Source organism: Camellia sinensis, chromosome 5 (genome assembly GCF_055761805.1).
Source record: "Camellia sinensis isolate YWXY chromosome 5, ASM5576180v1, whole genome shotgun sequence".
NCBI lineage: Eukaryota > Viridiplantae > Streptophyta > Magnoliopsida > Ericales > Theaceae > Camellia > Camellia sinensis.
The window spans coordinates 29,787,458-29,808,664 of NC_138965.1; the positions used below are offsets into that span (position 1 = coordinate 29,787,458).

At 35.8% G+C, this 21,207-nt stretch overlaps 1 protein-coding gene, 1 long non-coding RNA gene and 1 pseudogene across 4 annotated transcripts; 2 read left to right on the forward strand and 1 right to left on the reverse strand.

Moving 5' to 3' along the window:
- Positions 1 to 1,175: 1,175 nt before the first annotated feature.
- LOC114297243 (uncharacterized) lies at positions 1,176 to 11,201 on the forward strand. 2 transcript variants are annotated; one of them, XM_082868483.1, is made up of 6 exons: positions 1,176 to 3,213; positions 6,868 to 6,913; positions 8,345 to 8,480; positions 9,590 to 9,647; positions 10,070 to 10,115; positions 10,897 to 11,201. In XM_082868483.1, the coding sequence occupies exons 1-6, from the start codon at positions 3,175 to 3,177 to the stop codon at positions 10,965 to 10,967; spliced, it is 396 nt and encodes a 131-aa protein (XP_082724609.1). In that variant the 5' UTR covers positions 1,176 to 3,174; the 3' UTR covers positions 10,968 to 11,201. The 2 variants fall into 2 exon arrangements, with proteins under 2 accessions (XP_082724609.1, XP_082724610.1); XM_082868484.1 differs by lacking the exon at positions 10,070 to 10,115.
- Positions 1,520 to 2,959, forward strand: LOC145789227 (protein PHLOEM PROTEIN 2-LIKE A10 pseudogene; annotated as a pseudogene). The gene has a single exon (XR_014329294.1). The product of XR_014329294.1 is annotated as a protein PHLOEM PROTEIN 2-LIKE A10 pseudogene (transcript).
- Positions 11,202 to 12,591: 1,390 nt separating the features above from the next.
- On the reverse strand, positions 12,592 to 20,930 carry LOC114297242 (uncharacterized). The gene is made up of 2 exons (XR_014329295.1): positions 20,598 to 20,930; positions 12,592 to 13,148 (listed from the first exon to the last, which is right to left on the reverse strand). It is a non-coding gene; the product is annotated as an uncharacterized LOC114297242 (long non-coding RNA).
- Positions 20,931 to 21,207: the final 277 nt, after the last annotated feature.

Below are 21,207 nucleotides of genomic sequence, written 5' to 3' on the forward strand. Positions count from 1 at the left end.
GTGGCCGAGGGCTTGTGCTGGATGTTCTGCATGACCCCTTGTAGTTGGAGTTTCATAGCTCGGATTTCAGCGTCCCAGAGGGGGGTGGTGTCGCCATGGTCGGCCAATGGAGGCTGGACGCTGCTAGCTTCCCCCTCAGGGGTCAGTACTGCAACCGGCGGGCGTGGAGGTGGTATGTTTTCATGTTGGGGAGGAAGGTGCTGCGAACCTTCTGGGTTAGGTGGAGGGGGCTGTGGAGCGGGATGGTCTGGGGCTGTTCCTTGGTTGGGGGGAACGTTTGGAGGTGGAACGGGGGGGTTTCTTTGGAGTAACGCATTGATCAGGGCCTGGTTTTGCTCGGCCATGCGGTTAATGCTGTTGGTGAGCTCGATGATGTATTGTGGTGGATTGATTGGGTGGGAGGGGTCTGTTTGATGGCCGGAGGCATTGTGGTGAGAAGCCATGGACCTAGTCGTGACCATGCACCTAGATGGGCAAAAAGGAGAGGTGATAGTGAGAAGGGAGGGCTCCGGCGGTAGTGAACACAACTACCGCGCGAATAAACCAGTAACTTCCCACAGACGGCGCCAACTGATGATGTATCGATTCCCGGGTGGATGGGTCGGACCGGCCCAGGTTCTCCAGACTCCGGCTCAGGAAGGCTGGCTCCGTCAGATGACCTGCAAGCAAGTTCAGGGGGGGAACGGGGTAGTCCCCCAGTGAACCCTCCGGTGCAAGAATTAGAAGAGCAGAGTATGAAAAGACTGTATATCGAGAGATCAAGAGAGAGAGCAACCTAACCCTCTTTTTTTCCTCTTATCCTTGCTTATATCCTTTGGTCATCATTTTTCCTGTCTCTTGTGACGTGCTTTTTCCGCCGAAAGCCTGTGCCATAGCTCATCTTGTTTAGGGTGATGGAGGCTTTGTTCCGGCGGGGAGTGCTGTTGTAATAAATGCTGTGATGGGTTGCATTAATGGTGATGTGTTGTGATAATAACTCTGCAGATCTTTGTCTGCTGATGTGGCCCGTGTCCCACCTGCCGTGTGCCTAAATGCCGTTGGCCCTTCATGTCTAGGTGGCCTCCAGCTGTTCTGGGCCTTGTCATCCAAGCAACCGGGTTGTGCCATTGGCCCCAAGCACTGGGTTCGGGGTGGTTTACCGTGGGCCGTGTGCCTTGTGGGCCTATCCATGTCACTATCCAAACCCACAATTCAATCTTGGGTTGTATGGTTTTAAAACCCTAGCTCGAACGATTCACTTGTTCGGTTACCCTTTTTGATTTGGAAACCCTTCAACTTCTGATTACAATCCAAACCCACAATTCAATCTTGTCTTTGTGTGGATTCAAAACTTTAGCAAGAACCATTCACTTGTTCAATTACCCTTTCTGATTACAATCCAATCCCACAATTCAGTCTTGTATTGTTCGAATTTAAAACCCTAGCTGGAACCACGCACTTGTTCAATTGCCCTTTTTGATTTGGAAACTCTTTAACTTCTGATTGCGATCCAAACCCACAATTCAATCTTTTGTATTATATGGATTTACAACTGGTGAAGAAGGGTTTTGATTATACCCAGAAAAGGAGGAAGTGGATTCTTCTATTGGCAGCTTTGGGTTTTACAGGTTATGGGGTTTGTAAGGTTTATCACTCGCCTTCCATTGTTAAGAAGAGAAAAAAGTTGTTGAAGCTCTTGGGAGTCCTGATTTCAGTTGCAGAAGCTGTGTCCGATTCAGCTGAGGCAATTGGGGTTGTCTCAAAAGATCTAAAAGAGTTTGTGCAATCAGATTCGGACAAAATCCCCAATAGTTTGAGGCAAATTTCTAAGATTACCCTGTCAGAGGAGTTTTCAGAGTCTGTTGTTAGAGTTACAAGTGCTTTAACTGTTGGAATTTTGAGAGGGTATGGATCAGAATCAAGGAAGGATGATGGAATGAGTGCCAATTCAAGCTTTCCGGACCAGGTTTTGGATAAGCTATTTTCGACATCTGGTTCTGGTTTCGCTTCTACTGTTGTTGGGAGCTTTGCTAGAAACATGGTCGTGGCGTTCTATTCTGATGCAGAGCCTAGTTGGGGATCAAATGCGAAGAATTCAACAAGTCTTGACCATAATGATTCAGAATTGAATTCTGCCCCCAAGTGGGTAAATGCCATATGTGATGAAAAGTTCAGAGAGCTCATCGGCGATTGTATCCAGCAGTTTGTGAGCACAGCGGTTGCTGTTTATCTAGACAAGACGATGAATGTCAATCCATATGATGAATTGTTTTCAGGGTTGACTAATCCCAAGCACGAAAGGAAAATGAAAGATATGCTGGGATCAATTTGTAATGGTGGATTAGAAACTCTTATCAAAACATCTAACCAAGTCTTGACAGGTGCTAATTCGAATTCAAGTTATTCATATTCAGCTATTGATGATTTTGACAGTCGGACTACTTTTAATGAGGAGCTTCTTGGGCAAGAACCACCATCAACTGATCCAAAAGCAAGAAAATCGTTTTATGAAAATGAAGACCATGGTTGGGTGAATAAGATGTCTTCTACTCTGGCAGTACCGAGCAATAGGAAGCTTGTTCTTGATTTGTCCGGGAGGGTGACATGCGAAACGGTTAGATCTTTCCTGGAGTTTTTGCTGGAGAAACTGTGGGATGGCATGAGAAGTAGTCTTAATGTTGTTCATGAGATAGTTGTAGACAGAGGTCTTGAAGTAGTAAGATATGTAAGAGCAACATCATCTGCTATTGTTTCTATATGTATTTCTTTGTGTTTGCATATGTTTGGCGGTGTCTGGATTTTGGTGCCAGCTTAGGTGTTGAATATGTTCTCATATAGTAGGTGCTTGTCATTGGACAAAAAAGTTTATTTTTTGCGAGTCCATGTTGATCAGATACAATTATATGTGTATTTTCTCTGTGTGGTTTGATTCAATATTCAAATTTCAGCAGAAATAAGGAAGTTGATTTTGTTGATTCAATCACTGTTGCTTCACCTCTCTGGAAATTAGTCAGTTTCCTCCTCTTCTCTTTGGCTTATACAAATGTCTGTCAACTTCTTCCAACTTGTCTTGGTTCAACTAGAGCTCAAAAGCAGCGAGGGATTGATTTGAAAATAGTAAAGCAAAATAATACATTGAATGTGCCAATGTTCTAGAGAATTGATTGCCCTTGCCCAATCAAGTGAAGTTGACCAATGATGCTTGAAGAAGTTGAAGCATCAGGAATCTTGTCGGTATGTAGACATGCTTGTGCTCGCCAATGGTTCTGTTCACCTGTCTCTAGACTCTGTGGCTCATATGAATAACCTGTTTGTGGTATATTTGATTTCTTTCTCATATCAAGGTATACACTTAATAGTTTCATAAAGCTCATATGTCAAGATCTGCTTTCTTGTTGATGTATTCCTGCAAATGCATCTCATCATGGTTCTGTAGTATATGACTAATCATGATTTAATGTGTAAAACCAAGATGAACTTTTCAAATTTTGAATGCCTAGTTTGGAATGACAGACAGTTTGTTGCAGTCACTTGTTAGTTGTATCACAAATCTCTGACTAAGGTTTAATCAGATTAGCAATTGTTAGCAAATTCATGTTGGGGGTGTGACATGGCTCGTAGTTTTTAGGATTTCAAATTTCAGGGCAAGGACAATCGTCAAACCTAGCCTTGTAACCTTAGAGACCCTAGAACTCTCAATCATTATCTCTTCCCTCTCTCTCTCTCTCTCTGTCTTTGTGTCTCTACATTTGGCACTGCCTCTACCGCATCGAAAGCGAATGAAAGGAATCCACATCCCACTTTTCCTTTCCCCCGCCCTTCTTCTGATTTCATTGGAAGAAATTAGATTACTGTCTTTCTGAACTAAAAAAAGTTTGACCCCTAGTTTGAAAGACCCTTTCTTTTTCTAACTCAAGACAAGCCTGGGGGTCAGTTTATCCTTCTCCCCTCCCCTTAAAACAAATGAAGAAAGAGTTTTAGAAACGAAGAGAGAGCTCATAGTTATCGATGACTTTCATGATTTTTGTGTAAGGTGTGCTTTGGAAAATTTTGTTTTGGACTTGTTCCCAATGTAGGGTTATAGAAGATTCCCAGAGATGCCACCTTGTATTTTTTGTCTATTGGAAAAATTAGGGGCTCGTGTGTTTTGCTTCATGTGTGAACATGTCTGGGTGTGTGCAATAAAAGTTCTAAAGGCAAGGCTTGTTCAATCCTTTGCTTCTATCTTAATTTTGTGAAGGAGAGATTAAGCGGACGCCTTTGTTCTCTTGTTTTCATTGGTGTATTGGCATTTTGTTAAGGCTATTGGAAAGGTATTTTGTTATGCTTCAACCAATGTAAGTTTTGTTGATTGAGTGATAAATACATGATGTTCTCATTACGTATGCCCTCGTAGGGAGTTCTGATGCTTCTTCATTAGTTAATCTGGGTAACTGGAGAATGAGGTTCAAGTTTCTTAATTCACACAAGAAGATTACATGAGGTGTAAGAGTGCTGTGTAACGAGATTCATTTAAAATAGTTGTTCTAACTTCTTTTTTTTTTTAAAAAAAAAATTATGTGAAAGCTTTGATGTTTGGGTTTATTAAAATCAAATTGGGATATTGTGGGATAGGGGGAGCCAGAAGAATGAATGACCAAAGAAAACAAATCATATAGGGGAGCCAGAAGAATGAATGACCAAAGAAAACAAATCATATAACTTTCAATTATTACTTTGCACTTTATTCCCATTTTGTTGGTTCTATTGGTGTTGGTGTAATTGATAAATAATTATTAAACATATTCTTTTGTTGTAAAATTTTCTAGAGAACTTTACTTAGTTGCATTCACACTTATTAGCTTCATGAGATGATAGGTACCCAAATGAAAACAATGTTGGGGTCGAGTAAGGGGAGTCAAGATTCACTGTGAGGGAGACGATGTGGGTTGGACATGACGCTTTACCTGATTAGAAGTATGTATTCTACAATGCATAGCTCTAAATGAAATCATGTTAACTATCATTCTAAAATTGCATAGAACAATTATATTTGAGCACAATATACCTTGACATATGGATATTTATCTATGATATGATGCATGAGATGATTTATCTATACTTTTATCGAGCACAAGGTAACCTTAAGAACATTGTCATATCCCTTTGATTTTTTTGGAGTTCTTCAAGTGTTATTTATTTTACCTAATTTATTGTTTAAACCTTCTTTTTTGTATATTTTGTTGACATTAGAAAATGAGTATTGACACTAGATTACCATATTGTAGTTTTCACATTGCTTAAACTTGGGGGTTTCAATGATAGGATCGGGTAATTAGTTTAAGTTGGGGATAGATTAAGTGTTTGCTACAAAACTATGATGGTATATGTATTCTGGTAAAATGTCAATACCATAATTTTCATTCTATTACTTATTTATTTTTGTTGTTCACAAATTGTTTTTGCAATGATAAATGTCTTCTAGGCCTTGCTTTTACTTTTAGCTTTAAATTTGTCATACTCTACCTAAATATGGGATTTATATTTATTTATTTTATTTAAGGAAAGTGTTTTCTAGTTTGAAACCATATGAAGAGTAGTTGTGGAATGTTTGTAATAGAATATAACTAATTATTCTTTAGAAAATTGAGCTTATTTTATTTATTAGTAGCTATTGTCTGTTTAATGAATACTTTGCTCTCTAAGATAATGGAGAAAGGAAAATAGTAATAAGATTTTTTTTTTTTGGTTTTAGAACATTGGGAGGCATGATAGCATGATTGTTTATAGTTTTTATTGAACAATTAATTAGTGTTGGCCAATCGATCCAATCAATTGCATAATTCAGTGGTGGTGGACAATCCTTCCAATCAATTGGTGAATGGATTAGTGGTGGCCAAGCCATCCGATCAATCGGATAATTGATTGGACTGGCCAATTCCTCCAATCGATTAGTTAATTGATACTCTTGCAAAATTTTAGATGTGCAATCGATTAGTTAACTAATTTTGCTGAATTGTAGAAAAGTGCTCTTGGGTCTTTACAGTGTTGGTGGCTACCAATATTATAATAAGATACATGGCATTAGAATCCGTCTCATCATCTCCAATTCATGTATCATTACTTGGCTAAGGTATATATTATGCCTTTTAAGTGGAAATTATGTATTAAATAGTTGACCATTGTTCCTGGTGTGAGAATATATTGTGTATATTCTCAATTTGGCATGATTGTATAGGAATTAGGAATTAGGACAGATTGTGGTGCAAATATTTGAATTAGCTGTATTTCCTTTTTCAATCATAGGTTTAGGGTTATATAACTTGATGAACTTTTTGTAAATAAGATACATTGAATATACAGTTTCATTCAGAAATCTTACACCTGGATCATCTCCAATTCATGTAATTTGATTTTGTGGATGCTGCTTTGGCTCTTGTTTATTTTGACAATTTTCTTGTGCAAAAACAATTAGTTTTTGCATTCTTACACTGTTCAGATGGTAATATGGTCAAATGGTGTTCGATGAAATATCAGAAAGAGTTGCATGTCTAAGTGTCAATTTGGTGCATTGGCTTTGTGAGCTTTTGAATTCTAATCTGTTCGTATGAAGTCAAGGTTTTGAACCACGTTCATGTTTTTCAAATCTTTGTAATTAATGTATGTGTGGTGTCTCTAGGGAAGGGAAGATTCAAGTTTCTACTGGGCCAAGTTAGAGCTTTTGGGATGCTTGCTGGAGGCACTAGCATTACTCCAATGTACCTAACTTATTGATAAAAGATGAATAGCTTTCCACAAACAAGGACTCTTTCTTGTGTTGAACAAAAAAGGCCCTCAAAAGCAAATTTTATTCTTTTCAAATTTTTTTTTCCCGATTGTTGATGTTTGGGATTTTATTGATTTTTGCAGGCTGAGAAGGCAGCATTTGATGAGGCAGAGAAGAAGAGAGGAGGAGGTATTATTTTTTGTTCATAATTGATCTATTTATGAACAGTGCCAGTTCTGACAGTTGTAAATCTATTGTCGATGCACAGTTGGCAAGCTAGGACAGCCATATAAACATTGCTCAAAACGGAAGACGCAATAAGTTTGCCGTTGCAAAAAGTATTTTCCACCCCCACATTGCATCCCCCATTTGCCGTCGCATGGGCTGTCGCAAAAAGAATTTTGTGACTATTTCTATTTTTTGCAACGGCTTGTAGCTGTCGCAAAAAGTATTTTTTTAGTAGTGAGAAGTGTGGCCTATCTGAAATTGCATTGATAAAAATAATAACTTCATTTATTTTCAAAGAGCAGTTGATTATCCCAGTTAAGATTCTAATATCATTTTGTATAGTGGGTTATATGCATCCTTCATTTGGATATGGCTTTATGGAGGTGGATGGTTAAACTGTTTTTGGAGGAAGAGGCTTATCAATGTAATGTAGGCTTTTGTGAAATATTTTTGATGTTGATAGAGATTGTATCTGTAGCAGGGATCTTTGTATTTGGCTTGAAGAATTATGAATATTTAACCATAGAGATTTATTCCTAAAAAAAACTACAGAGATTTAAACAATATTTGAATTAGATACAGTTAATATTGTTGCATGATTTTGCAAGAAAAGGCAATAAAGGGATTTAAGTGTAAATTGAAAATTTCGAAATCTGAAGCCCATAAAATGGGATTTTTTATCGCCTATGACTTCTCTCTAGCTTTATACCTCCCTATCATTAGTTGCACTTCACGTTCTTTCTCTACAAGAGTTACAACCAGATGCTGATATGCACACTGCTTCTGTTTCTTATTACCTTCGGCATTTTGGTAACTTGAAATACCCGTAGCCGAATATTTTGCTGAATTATTGGGTTATTGGACCTTCTCTCTCACACCTTTTAAACGAGTGATGGGGGCTATTTAACTTGCAATCCCAGTCCACTCAAATATGATTCTACCACGAATGTTGCCCCCAAGCTGGGCAAATCATCCGATTAAAGGTTCGCCGTCTCTACGGAGTCCACTCCAATTTCACTGAGCATTATTGCGGCTCGTCTTCCACGATTGTTTCAATGAGGTGAAATTTCTTGTTCTCAATTCTTGATATTTCTTTTTCTTCCTAATTTTTTCCCAAGGAAAAGAAATCCATGGTTTTTTTTGTTTTCAATGCATGTCCTTTACCTTTTGCACGAATTTTGTTATTTGTCAATTGGCTTGAGCCCTCCAACTTCTTTCTCTGATGTCATTGCAATTCAAATTCTGTGTTATTTATTCTGGATTGCTTTGTTTTGGTGACTAAGGAAACTCAGGAAAACAAAAGAAATTGAACACTGAAAAAGGATTATGATATAAAAGGTTGAAGAAAGACACTTACACCTAACTGTGTACTTTGTTTCATTTTCTGAGTAGGTGCTCATAACATTGGAACAATTCACTCCAAATTCATCCTCAACCAGCTTTTTGAGAGATTAGGATCAAAGGCAGTAGTGTGTAAACATAACCGCACAAAATCTGGAAAGGAATATTGGGTTCTTCTTCCCTATTTGTGAGTGCTAATTCATTCCTTCCATTCTTCAGTTATTGTGTTTCTTTGATATGTGAGGTTTGATGGATATTAGATTTCATTACAAGTTTATTACAGATATGGTTTTTTAAGATTTTCAGGACAATGAAATCTTTATGAAAGCATGAAGTGCTAATTATGTTTTATATTAAACTGCTCTACTATTGTGAAATTCTATTATATGACAATGATTAAAAAGGGATTAAGGAATTACTGGCAAGAATAAAATTAGCCAAGGCTAAAAGATATACATATGGCTCTGAAAATCAATATCAGTGTATTTGAAACTTTAGAAATATTTTAATCGATCAATAAAGAACATAATTTTGGTTGAGAGTGGACTTGGACCAAGTTTGGGGTTACTGCCCCCTAAGTGCAGCAGCAATTCCCATGCCACAAAATGACACAGCTTTGCTTGCTTTTCTATTTTCTTATTTGGTTAGACACATTTTTGAGGACAAAAGATCTAAGTAGTGTTTGGAGCATAACAAACAAATTTCTGATGTTTGCTTCATATATGTATGACAAAAGATCTAAGTTTTGTTTGACTTTATATTAAATTATGTTTGCTGCATACCCGTATTGCTCCAAGGGCATCAAATCTTATTATACAATGAGTTTAGTTAACCTAAAAATTTGTGGTCAATGGTTGTCTTCGGCATGTTGTCAATATGCCACAGAATTCGAACAAAGGTCAGTGTTCCTTTATGAAGTAGCTGCAGAAGGTCATTTTTGTGATAACATTGGCTTTGTGTGAATTCATGTTTTTTTTTTGTTTTTTGGAAAAGTGTTCCTTCCACAGCCTGCTACATGGCATTCCATTGTCCACCCAACTATGATTTTCCTGCATGCACCAGGGGAAATTTGACAATGTTAGAAGTTGTAGTTGTCTTCTTCTAAAACCTGCTTCCGCATTTTCCTCATTCATTAGTTTTATACCAATTTAATTTTAAGCACGTTAAATTGAATGTTGTTATTTTCTTCGTCGTTAATTTCCCTGTGCTATTGTTGTCTTGTTTATTAACATTGCAGTGTTCTCATTTCCTCTTAGAATTGAAGATATATTCTCATTAAGTGGGTATTGACTGCAGAAAGAGGCTTCTTCATTCTCTTGCACTGGTTTTTGGCTGTATAATTGCTTCATCTTCGGTATGTGCTTCAATGAGCTCTTTCCTCTTCTTTATTTTTATTTTTATTTGTAATTATTATTATTTTTGGCCATGTTGGTGGATTCTGAACTGGTTTCCTCCTTGCCTTTATTTTCCTGCCTTGTCCTCAGTTTGGATGGGTAGACTGTTTTTATTAATTCTGCAACATAGAATCTTGTTTGTATGTTTCAACCTCTTGAGACTTTATGATATTTGAGCACAATTTACCTTGACATATAGATATTTATTTTTGATTTGTGGCATGAGATGTGATGATTTATGATGGATATTAACCAATGTAAATTGGAATGAAATATGATAAAAATGGAATGAGAAAAGATTGAGATAATGAGAATGTTGGTTTTGTGATACTTCACTCTCTTAGATTTAGATTTGAGGGTTTTCATGTTTTTTTTGTTTTAGATTCTACTTGCGAAGGATCTTGGGCGGGCGGTCTGTAGCTTGGAAGGTAAGGTGTTCTAGGAACTTTTTGTCATCAATATATTTAAATCAATCTTATTCAATCTGCAATTACAAGTGCAATAGTATTGATTTTTTAATTTGTTAATAAAAATAAAATTTCACCTTTTTACTTCAAAAGCCAAATGCTCAAAATTTTAATTTTGCTTTGTCCACACACAAACTGACTCACTTATAGCTTGTATAGACCTACATATTTTTCACATAACACAAAAACACATTAGCAGTTTAATAGCCAAGATACATTCACCCAGGACTAGTTATTATCAGCTTTTGACTTCTTTGAAATTTGTTATTGGTTAATTGAGAATTTAACTTGTTTGAGGTACAAGATAAATATTTATTGAAGTTGATAGGGTTAGTAACTTAGTAAAGTGATTTGAAGACCAACCTTTTTTACTTTTATTTTTTATATCTGACTTGAATCTCCAATTGAGTTGGATATCAAGCTTTCTTTTGAATCACGAAGAATTTTCTTCAATCTTGTAGTGTCATGAAACCTTAGCTGCAACAGAAAAAGGAAACCAAACCACAAAAAAAAAAAAAAAAAAAAAAAAAAAAGGAATTAAATTTTTTAAACAAACTTGTCCTCATCTATGAAAATGCAATATCTGATATCTATTTCTCGTTACTGGCTTCTTGTTGTCTGCTATATTGTAAGTATGTTTTATTTTATGTATTGTTAATAAGTAAGGAAAATAAGCAACATGTGCATTCAAGTGATGTCCCATATATTTTGCACCAAGAATGACTCTGAAATAAATTTCCAGGTCAAATTGGGAGGAGTCAGATGCAAAAGTACTTTGAAGAAGCAGCACAAGTGCTGAAGCTAGATTCATGAATTGACATGGTGGCTATTTGGAATCTTCCTAATATTTTATATGTAAAAACTGTTAGGAAAATTATTGTTGATTTTCTCTTTATTTATTTATTTATTTTGAATTCAAAAATATGTAGAATTTACATTTTCAATAAATTTGTGTATAAGCTCTAGTTTTTGTAAGTGGGAAAATATATGCTATTTTGTGAGGACAATGTAATTATTTAATCCTTATTGGAGTTTGTGTTGAATTAATTGAATTTCTATATTTGTTAGTTGAATTTTAGCTAATTTTGTTATTAAAGATATTTCATTATATTCACAATCTGGTGAAGATTTTTTTGTAATTGCCAGCTCTTTGATAGTATTTCTTGAACACTATGATATACTTTTCCTAGTTTAATGAATTCAATAAAAATGTAAATCTTAGCCACATGACCCAAGAGCTTTTAGCCACCAATTGTTTTTCTTTCTTTTGAGAAGGTTGCTAACTTGATCAAACACTAGTTTGCAACTAATTGCTTCTATGATGCATTTTACAAACCTCTTAAATGCAAAAAAATATAATTTGCAAGCAGAATTATGTCAACATCAAAAGAATAATTGGATTATGCAGACAATTGATTTCCTCACAATTAAGTTGGAATGACAAATGGTTACATAATCGATTACACAATCAATTATAAACACTTTGTTTGAACTTGGTTTCATGAATATCCCATATAAGTACAATTGATTGTATAATTGATTGGCTCGCAATGTGTTGTGGCTTGTATGTATAATTAATTCAATTGCCATAGTCTACTTGGACAAAGACTTGTGGCTTGTAAGCATAATTGATTGCCCTAAAAAAATTGGTCTATAGTGTTGGTAAACTTGCCATAGCCTAATGCAACTCAACCAATTTTCAAAGTGATTGACTAACATCAAAGCACAATCTCACTTGATTGGTAAGGACACTAGATTAGCATAACACAAAATACATTAACAAGCATAAACAAGATTATCAAAACCCATGTAGCCATTACAATACCAAAAAAAAAAAAAAAATGAAGTCAAAACTCATTTTGATCCAATCATAAACATTGTCAATACAATTCAATTGTTAAATAGAAATCATTGCCAAGAATCACAAGCCAATCTAGAAAGAGTCATGAAGTCGATCTGCGAAGACATGGCACTTGTGCAGATTTACATGTGCAAATAAGGAATGGCACGCACTTGTGCGTATTTATTGCCCAATTTGATGTCAATGAACCTCTACTAGTGCTCCTTCAACAAGCACTTCAATTTATACTCTTTTATCTTCTTGCATACTATTTCTCTTCAACCTGCCTTCACAAAACCTAAAATGATTAAATATCTGTTTTGATCACTCGTCTTTTGGAAATCTAATTCTAAGACACGCATTTGATAAGAAAAAAAAAATAACAAAAGAAAGGTCTAGTCACTATCACTATTGATCCCTTCTTTTACTAAATAAAAGAAGTGCCACGATAATAAATAAAAAAAAAAAAAAAATTCAAATAAGAAAAAACAGAACAGAGAAGAAATGAAAAAGATTCAACAAATGCTTCTCCAAATTAAATTCAAGAGTTAAAACTCCATTCTGCATCACTTGTGAGTCAAGATTTCACACCTGAACTTAAAAAAGCTATTTTTTATTTGTTTCTTGTGAGTCAACAGCTTAATAACATCAATGACAATTCTACATTATGCATTCACATTGCAACTACTATAGAATTCACAAAAGCCCCATAAAAATAAATAAATAAATAAATAAATTCTCTCAGTAAGAAGAACCTCAGGATGGCCTTGAACACAAACTAAAAAATTTTAGCCTCTGCATTAAAGATTAGTGGAACTGGGAATAACCACCAAAATAGAGGAACTAACACATTGGAACCATATAATCTTTAAGCCCTTCTAGAATATATATACATCTAGCTGCCATTATGGAGCCAATAGAGAAACTAACTTGTGAATGACCCTCATTCATTGCAGGGAGAAGGTTTGTGAATGGCAATCAAATATAATTAAAACAGCAAACGGAATAAAAAAAAATCTACCTCAATATCTTACCATATCGTGACCAAATGTAAGTGGAAGAATTTCCTGCGAGAGACTATCTTTAATTTTCAAAGCATTTGGTTAAGTGTTCAGTTTCAGAGTAAACGACAACAAAGTTTTAGGATCCAAAACCTGTACAAAAAAAAGAAAAAAAGAAAAAAAAAAAAAGAAAAAAAAGCCAAATATCAAGGAGAAGATTCATATTAGGTATAGGAAAACACACCACCAACCTTGGCCAACTATTATTTTTTTCTCTTTAACCCCTCTTTAAAATCAGTAACTCTCCTTGGTAGCTTCCTTTGATTTTCTAAAGCAAGGGTTCAAAACTCAAATCTAAAGGTATGCGATAAAACAAAGTAGACAAACACATTTGAGCAAAGATCTAATACCGACAAATCATAAAGGACTGTAAACATAACCAAAGGTTAGACCAAACAATTGAAGAGTCTCTATAGGAATTAAAGAGCTTCTTGATTCTAATGTGGCTGTGTGGGGCATTATACTATGCCCAAAATTTACATTCCTTTCACAAACACAACAGAAAGTACTATTAAAAGAATTCCTATTAAAATTTTGTACCTGAAAGTAAGTACTATTAAGTCATATTAGATGCATGTGTATATATTATCCAAACTCGTTTGATGCCATAACAAGATATCAAACAACTGAAATAGAAAATCAAGATCCAAAGCCAAAAGTGAAGCATAGACCATATCTTGGAATTATCAAGTAAAGCTTGGATCACAAATGAATATTCCAGACCTATACATAATGAAGTTTTGACAAATGCTTTACTATCCAGCAAAAGCAAATGAACAAGTTTTAGCACAGCAAGGCCAGACAAAGGAAAGCCAATCTAAGGCAAAGGCAAGCCAAGGCCAACACATCCAAGCCCAAGGAAATCCAAGGCCACCCCAAGGGCAAGGAAATGTAAGGCCACCCCAAGGACAAGGCCAAAAGGCAAAGCTAAGGAAGTTTAAAGCTACCAAGGTCAAGGCAAGCAAAGGCCACCACAAGGTCAAGGCCACCAAGGGTAAGACAACCAAGGGCAAAGCCAAGGTTGAACAACAAGAAGCAAGGTCGCTAGGAACAAATCCAAACGGCTTTTTAGAGAGAATAATTAATCAATATTGCTATGATTGACACCTATATGAACATTATCATGGCATATCAATATCACGATAGTCACTAGCAATGCAGCCACTGCCTCTTCCTACCAAAAAATCCCGGACATGTGACACAACATGAATACGACACGCACACGGCAATTTTTAAAAAATGTCGCACACTACATGCGGAGACATGCACATAATATATAATTTTATATATTTATTATGCTATGATTTATGATTCCAAGATAAAATTTGGCCATAAACCTCTCCTAGCTTCCTTTTCTTGTTAAAAGGACAAATATATATATATATATATATATAGTACTTTCAAAATCTCCTTATAATTATAAAGTCCTATATGAAGGACAAAAAAAATATAGTCCTTTTCTTGTTAAGGTTTGCCATCTCTACGATGTCCGCTCCAAATCATCCGATTCAAGTGTTTAAGATAGGTGTATGAAAGATTTTATCCTTCAATAATGGACCAAGAATGGAGGAATTTCCAAGGGCTAGGACCAACAGTTTAGAAGGCAATGTAATGGGGGGAGAGGTTTTCTTGGCTATGCAAAATCCTACAATTTCTTTATCTATATTATTCTTTAGATAAATATTGTGCTACCCTACACCCATCAGTACTCTGCAATTGATTGAAGTGTTCTTGTAATAATATAATCACATCAGCCTATGTTCTGTTAGCAATTAAAAGAAAACAAAGAATATAAGACACCAACCAATGTTTTGCTATCTATTAATTAAAAAAGACAAATAAATAAGCACACCCACTAATGCTATACTAGAAATTAAAATAAAACAAATAAATAAGCATACTCGGCGAGTACTCTGCTATCAACTAAAATCAAATTAACAAATTTTAGCACACTCATGCCAGTGCTCTAGCATCAATTACATACAAAAAAGAATTTTAGCACACCCGGCAGTGCTATGCACAATATAGCTCCTTGATGAGAACATTATATATACATAAAAGAGTAAAAAGCACACCCTCTAGTAACTCATGGGAACTAAAAAAAATTATACCTTTGTTTGTATTAGAAGAATAAGAAATTGAGGACCTACGACAATGCTTTGCTAGCAATTAAAGGCAAACAAATAAATAAAGCACACCCGCCAATACTCTGCGATCAACTAAAATCAAATTAACAAATTTTAGCACACTCGTTGTGATACCCCTGTCCCGTAATATGCTAATTGGTTCTTAATTTGAGCATGATTATGTGTTTAGCATGATTTTATGTGCCATTATGTGAATATTTGTGATTTTGAAGTCTTATCTGTTCACCGTAGGAATACCTGTCTGAATAATCTGTTTTGGAAATTAAATTGAAGGCCTTATCGGCCACGGAACCCGAAATTGATTACGCCATTATGATTGGCATAATTTTTAGAGCCTACAGTGAAATTTAATTGAAAATTGATTCAGGTCAGATTAAATTGGTTTAATTGATGAATTGAGTACCCAATTATTTTATGTTGAAATAATATGTGAGAGGGGCTATTATAAACCTTATTAAAAAAACCAATTCCTTCCCTTTACATTGATTTTGGGCCGATCAACTCTAAGAGAAGAGGAGGGCCGGCTATTAGAGAGAGGGAGGGGAGAAAAATCTAAGTTTTGCTCTTGATCCTTGAATGCCTTGAAGATAACACAAGAATTGCCATAGATTGTGAAGATTAAACTCCTTGGTGAGTAGTTCATGTAATTTTTTTACAATCATTTTGTGAATTCAAGGTTGAAAGAGGGTCTAGAGCATGGGATTGTTTGACCACAAGGAAACTGAGTTGAATTTGTTATAATGGAGACCCATATATGCATGCATGTGTGTGATTGTCTTGAATATTGCATGTTTTGAGCTCAAAGGGGTATGATCCATGTAAATTGTAGTTGAAACTCATGTTTTGATCACCAATTGTGCATCTAAGTTGAGAACGTGGCTAATTCGTCACATGCATGTACAAATTATGAAGACATGGGCTTGAATGTATGAATTTGTTATGTTAGAATGAGTTTGATGGGAGATTGGGGCATGCATGTGAATTAATTGTGAATTGAGCTTCATTGGGTCGTGAATTGGGGTTTGCATCATGTTAGTATGATTATATTTGATATTTGAGCCGTTGCATGCAAGTAATGTAGCTGGAAAATCGATTTGAAGCTCAAGAACACAACCTGGAATTTCCAGAATTTTGACTTCCGCTCGAGCGGGGGAAGGGCCGCTCGAGCGGAGAAATCGTGCTCCCAGCACTTTTTGCAGAAATGGATGTATGCTCGAGCGGGATATCTCACGCTCGAGCGGGGAGATTTTGTAAACAGGCCTTCCGCTCGAGCGCCCTAACTCACGCTCGAGCTTAATTTTGAAGTAACTAGTACTTTTGCAGGCCCCTTGGGTTCGCTCGAGCGGGGGAGTCCACGCTCGAGCGGGGACCCTGTTCTCTGAAATTTTATATGCTCGTTTTGTGTTTTGTTTTCCGTTCTCCTTCACTTGTAAGCACTCTTAGGCATGTGTTAAGCATTGTAAATGAGTTAATGAGATAAGAATAAAGCCTAAAGAGGAATATGTAAATTAAAGAACGGGTTGAATTGATAATGACCCTTTTGTGTTCATGGAATGTGTAGGGTCAAGCTCCAGGGCGAATCCACAAGCCGATCACTGTGAGTAATAACGATACTTGAAAGCTTGTCAATGTCGAATTGTTATTTCCCTTATAAGCTTTATGAGTTGCTAATTGGGATTGTGGACAAAAGTTTGACATTATAGAAATGAATGGACCGAAGGTCGTTTTGATAGAAATGAATGGACCGAAAGTCGTTTTGATAGAAATGAATGGACCGAAAGTCGTTTTGATAGAAATGAATGGACTGAAGGTCGTTTTGATAGAAATAAATGGACCGAAGGTTGTTTTGATAGAAATGAATGGACCGAAGGTCGTTTTGATAGAAATGAATGGACTGAAGGCCGTTTCGACATGAATGAGTGGGCCGAAGGCCATTTTGACCTAAGTGAATGGACCGAAGGTCGTTTTGACACGAATGTATGGGCCGAAGGCCGTTTTGACGTAAATGAAGGGGCCGAAGGCTGTTCTGACATAGGTGAATGGGCCGAAGGCCGTTTTGACACGAATGGAAATCTGATTGGGCCAAAGGCCAGTATGTTTGGGACTACAGTCATTTAATTTGAATTTTGTATAAGTGTATATATATTAAGCAGAAATATGCATTGGGCCCAAGGCCGTTCGGAGCATGCTGTTCTTCATACAGTTGATGTAATTTATGTATTCAATATTATTCACTGGGCTATCTCTCACGCTCATTCATGTGTTTGTAGGTGAGCCGAGGGAAGTCCAAACCCAGCCCTAGTGAAGTCTGCCAGGAACAACATGAGTTTTGAGAAAGTCAGCCTTGTGTCTCACGCACGAGACCTATCCTTGCCATTTTGTTATGTAACTATATTTTGTCTTGCTGGCAAGGACTTTATGTATATTTGTAATTAGTCTGTCATGGGTTGACTTAGTTGGATGATCCTGTTTGAAAAGAATTTTATGGTACTGTACTTTTGACGTGGGTTATTAACGTATGTGAGTATGGTTTGTCTTCAAATGCATATAAGCACGGCTCTATGGACAAAGTTTTTTATTATTGCTTTCGTTCGGCCCCCTTTACTCTGTTGGGTTATGTCTATTTTGGTTTGAGGCTATAGGTAATCTCAGGATTACTGGCCGGTTACGTCCTTAACCCATAGGAGGCGGGTTTGGGTCGTGACACTCGTGCTAGTGCTCTGGCATCAATTACAAACAAAAAAGAATTTTAGCATACCCGACAGTGCTCTATATAGTATAGCTCCCTAATGAGAACACTATATACATAAAAGAGTAAAAAGCACACCTGCTAGTAGCTCATGGGAACTAAAAAAAATTACACATTTGCCTGTATCTGAAGAATAAGAAATTGAGGGCCTACGGCAAAAGGCAACAACAAGTGAAGATGTGAGTTAGTACATGGCACTTGAAGCTAGTAAAATGATTTTTAATATAAATGTGAAGACAAATCGTAGCTTGGAGACTTAAGAGCAAATTATAGACTTCAAAGCAAATAAATATACTTAATTATGATTTTTGAAATGATCGTAGGTGCCATGGTTAAGCCTAGCCACTCCTTGTGTGTGACTTGAGTAATGTTTATCTCCTTTCTAGTTTGATGAAAATCTTTGATAAGGAATGCCGTGCGGTTAGTTTTGGAGGATTTACTTATGTAACATTGAAAAGTCGGTTTTAAAGGGAGTACATTAAGTTCTTTCAAAAGTTTAATAATTAAAAAAAAAAAAAATCTATTTGTCAGAAATTGGAAGCTGCAATTATAGTTCACATTCCTTTTTTCTCAGCTAGTATTGAACCAAGCAAACATATAGGACTAATCTAGTAATAGTGCATAAAATATGTTTCTAAATTCCAATTTCTATAAGGCTTGTCATTTCTGGGGTAATTCTTTTAGTGAATAAACATAATTACCCGAGTCAAGTTTCCTTGTTGAATCTGAGGACAGTTTTTTCCCCATTCATAGTCATTTGACTTGGCAAAAGCTAGGAGTATTTTGGCAATAAGAGAGAAGTCTCAAATCACAAACCCACCTAACCTTGTACTTACCCACCTTGCTACTATGTGTGCACACATGCAATCTAGAATAACCATAGAACTCTTGAACAAAAACAAAAACAAAATAGAATATCCATTTTCAAAATCGTAAATCCCCCTGAATGAAAATAAGCATCAACCAAGAAGATTGGAAACATAATAATGAAGTTGAGATTGAATTTCTAGAAAATAAACTTGGAACACAAAATTTAGGAACGGGAAAAAAAACAACAATGGTGAAAGTAGAAAAATCAATGCAGGCTTAAGAACAAAACATATGATGTCATTCTTGAAATACATCAAAATATTCAAACAATTTAACAAAATTTACAAACACTCTACAAGTTGATAAAAACACAAAACCACATGTACTATTCTTAAGGGTAAAACACTTGATGTAAAATTCTATCAACATTTAGCATTTAAATAAAAATCAAAACCAAAATCTCTCTATCTCATATGATCATCTATTTTATATAGAGTTAGTGTACTATATGTAATTATGTGGCCACTCTGTTCCTTGGGACAACACTTTGGAAAATTTAAAATCTACTCAAAACAGTAAAGGGTGCTGACTATTGTTATTCCGAATTTGGATAATGGTGTTTATGGTGGGTTCAACAAGAGAAAGAACCAAAATGCTAGGGATGGTGTGTTACTTCAAGTATTCTCAAAACAAAACCCAACATTAATTTTATTAAAATTATGAAGTAATGGAATGTAACTAGTAAAGGTAACACATTAATTTAATATCTAATTTGACATAAAATTGAGTTTGGCATAAGAAACTCACAAAATCCATCAAAATACGATAATTACATAAGGTTATTTGTACACAAATTTCAACCAAAAACTAGCTTGAGCGTGATACCCAATTCAAGGTAATATAGTATCTCACAATAAAAAATAATAATTGCATATGATCATATTCTCTCTCTCTTTTTGTTTTTTTTTTTTTGATTAGCAAACAAGAGAGCACTTTATTAATGATAAAATAGAAGTACAACAAAACCAACAAGTAGGAGTAAAAATTGCGTCATAGCAAATCCATATCCATCTCATCCCAACTAGGTTGAAAGAAAGCAAAATCATGTGCAAGCTCCACCAAGAGAAAACAAAGTGGTTTGCAAGAGACCAACTACAGCAAGAGGAAGGAAAGAAAAAAAAACAAAAACAAAACAAAACCATACTCTTGCAGCCCAACACTAAACCCCAACGACACCAAACTGCCATAAGGCATCCCAAAAGCCAAGTAAACAAAGGCAATAGATTAACAACAACACAGCAGCAGCAACAAAAAACCAATGTGATGATCAACCTCACAGCATCATCAAGCAACATTTAATTTCAGCAGCAAACATTAAGGCGCCAAAAATTCAATCTCAGCACTAAAAGCAGTTCACAGCTTCATGTTCTTTATGTCTCCTTTTTTCATTTTCCATTTTCTGTACATGAGCATGGATGATTTTGGCTCTTCTTAGCTGTAGCTTTTTTTTCTTTTTCTTTTTTTTCATTTCTATTTCTATCCAACAACAAAGGAGATGACAAAGGAAGCTATACATAAAAAGATCAAGTCAAACTCATCAATTCAGTTTTGTGCATGTCCCCCCTTCAAATTTTATTTATTTATTTTATTTTATTTTTTTTTCACTAACAACCAAAATGAAGCATTAATAACCAAAGCAACAATCATACATGAAAATTCCTAGAACCTCAATACAAAAATCAAATTCATGGGAATAATTATAACATTATAATAAGATTTTTAATCATAGATACAATATAAACATAAAATAGAAGGGCATAGACATAAGAGAGAGACCTATGTTCGGCATTGTCAAAACCAGAACTGGAATCAGAGAAATCAATAGGAACAACGGTGTGGTCGGAGCTGTAAAGGTCCTTGCTGGTGACATCTGGGGTTTGATCATCAATACATTTGGCCCTCAAATGGAACTCGACAAAGCAAAACTCACACTAGCCGTCGCCGTCGCCGTCGCCGCCGCAGTCGCAGTCCCTTCTTGGAGAAGTGCATGCTCATTGCTCGGTTGCTGGTGAGTGGGATGAGACTTAGGCAGTGAGAGCAGCAAATGGAGAACCGACAAAGTGAGAGCAGCAAATGGAGAGAGCAACGGAGAGAGAGATGAAAGAGTGAGAGGCCTTAACCAGTTAACCCGGTTGCCTATTTTCCATTATTAAACAATTGAATGGTTGTGATTAAATTTAAGTAATCTTAGGGTTTAGAATTAATTTTATATTTAAATTATTCAATTTTACATCAATTTTACCTCTACCATAATTAAACAGAAATTGTTGACGTGACACTATTTGAAATTTCATTTCTAATTGATATTTTAAAGATAGTTTGGGAGGTAAAATAAAGTTTAAATGAAATTTGGGTGTCACATTATTAATTTCTGTTTGATTATAAA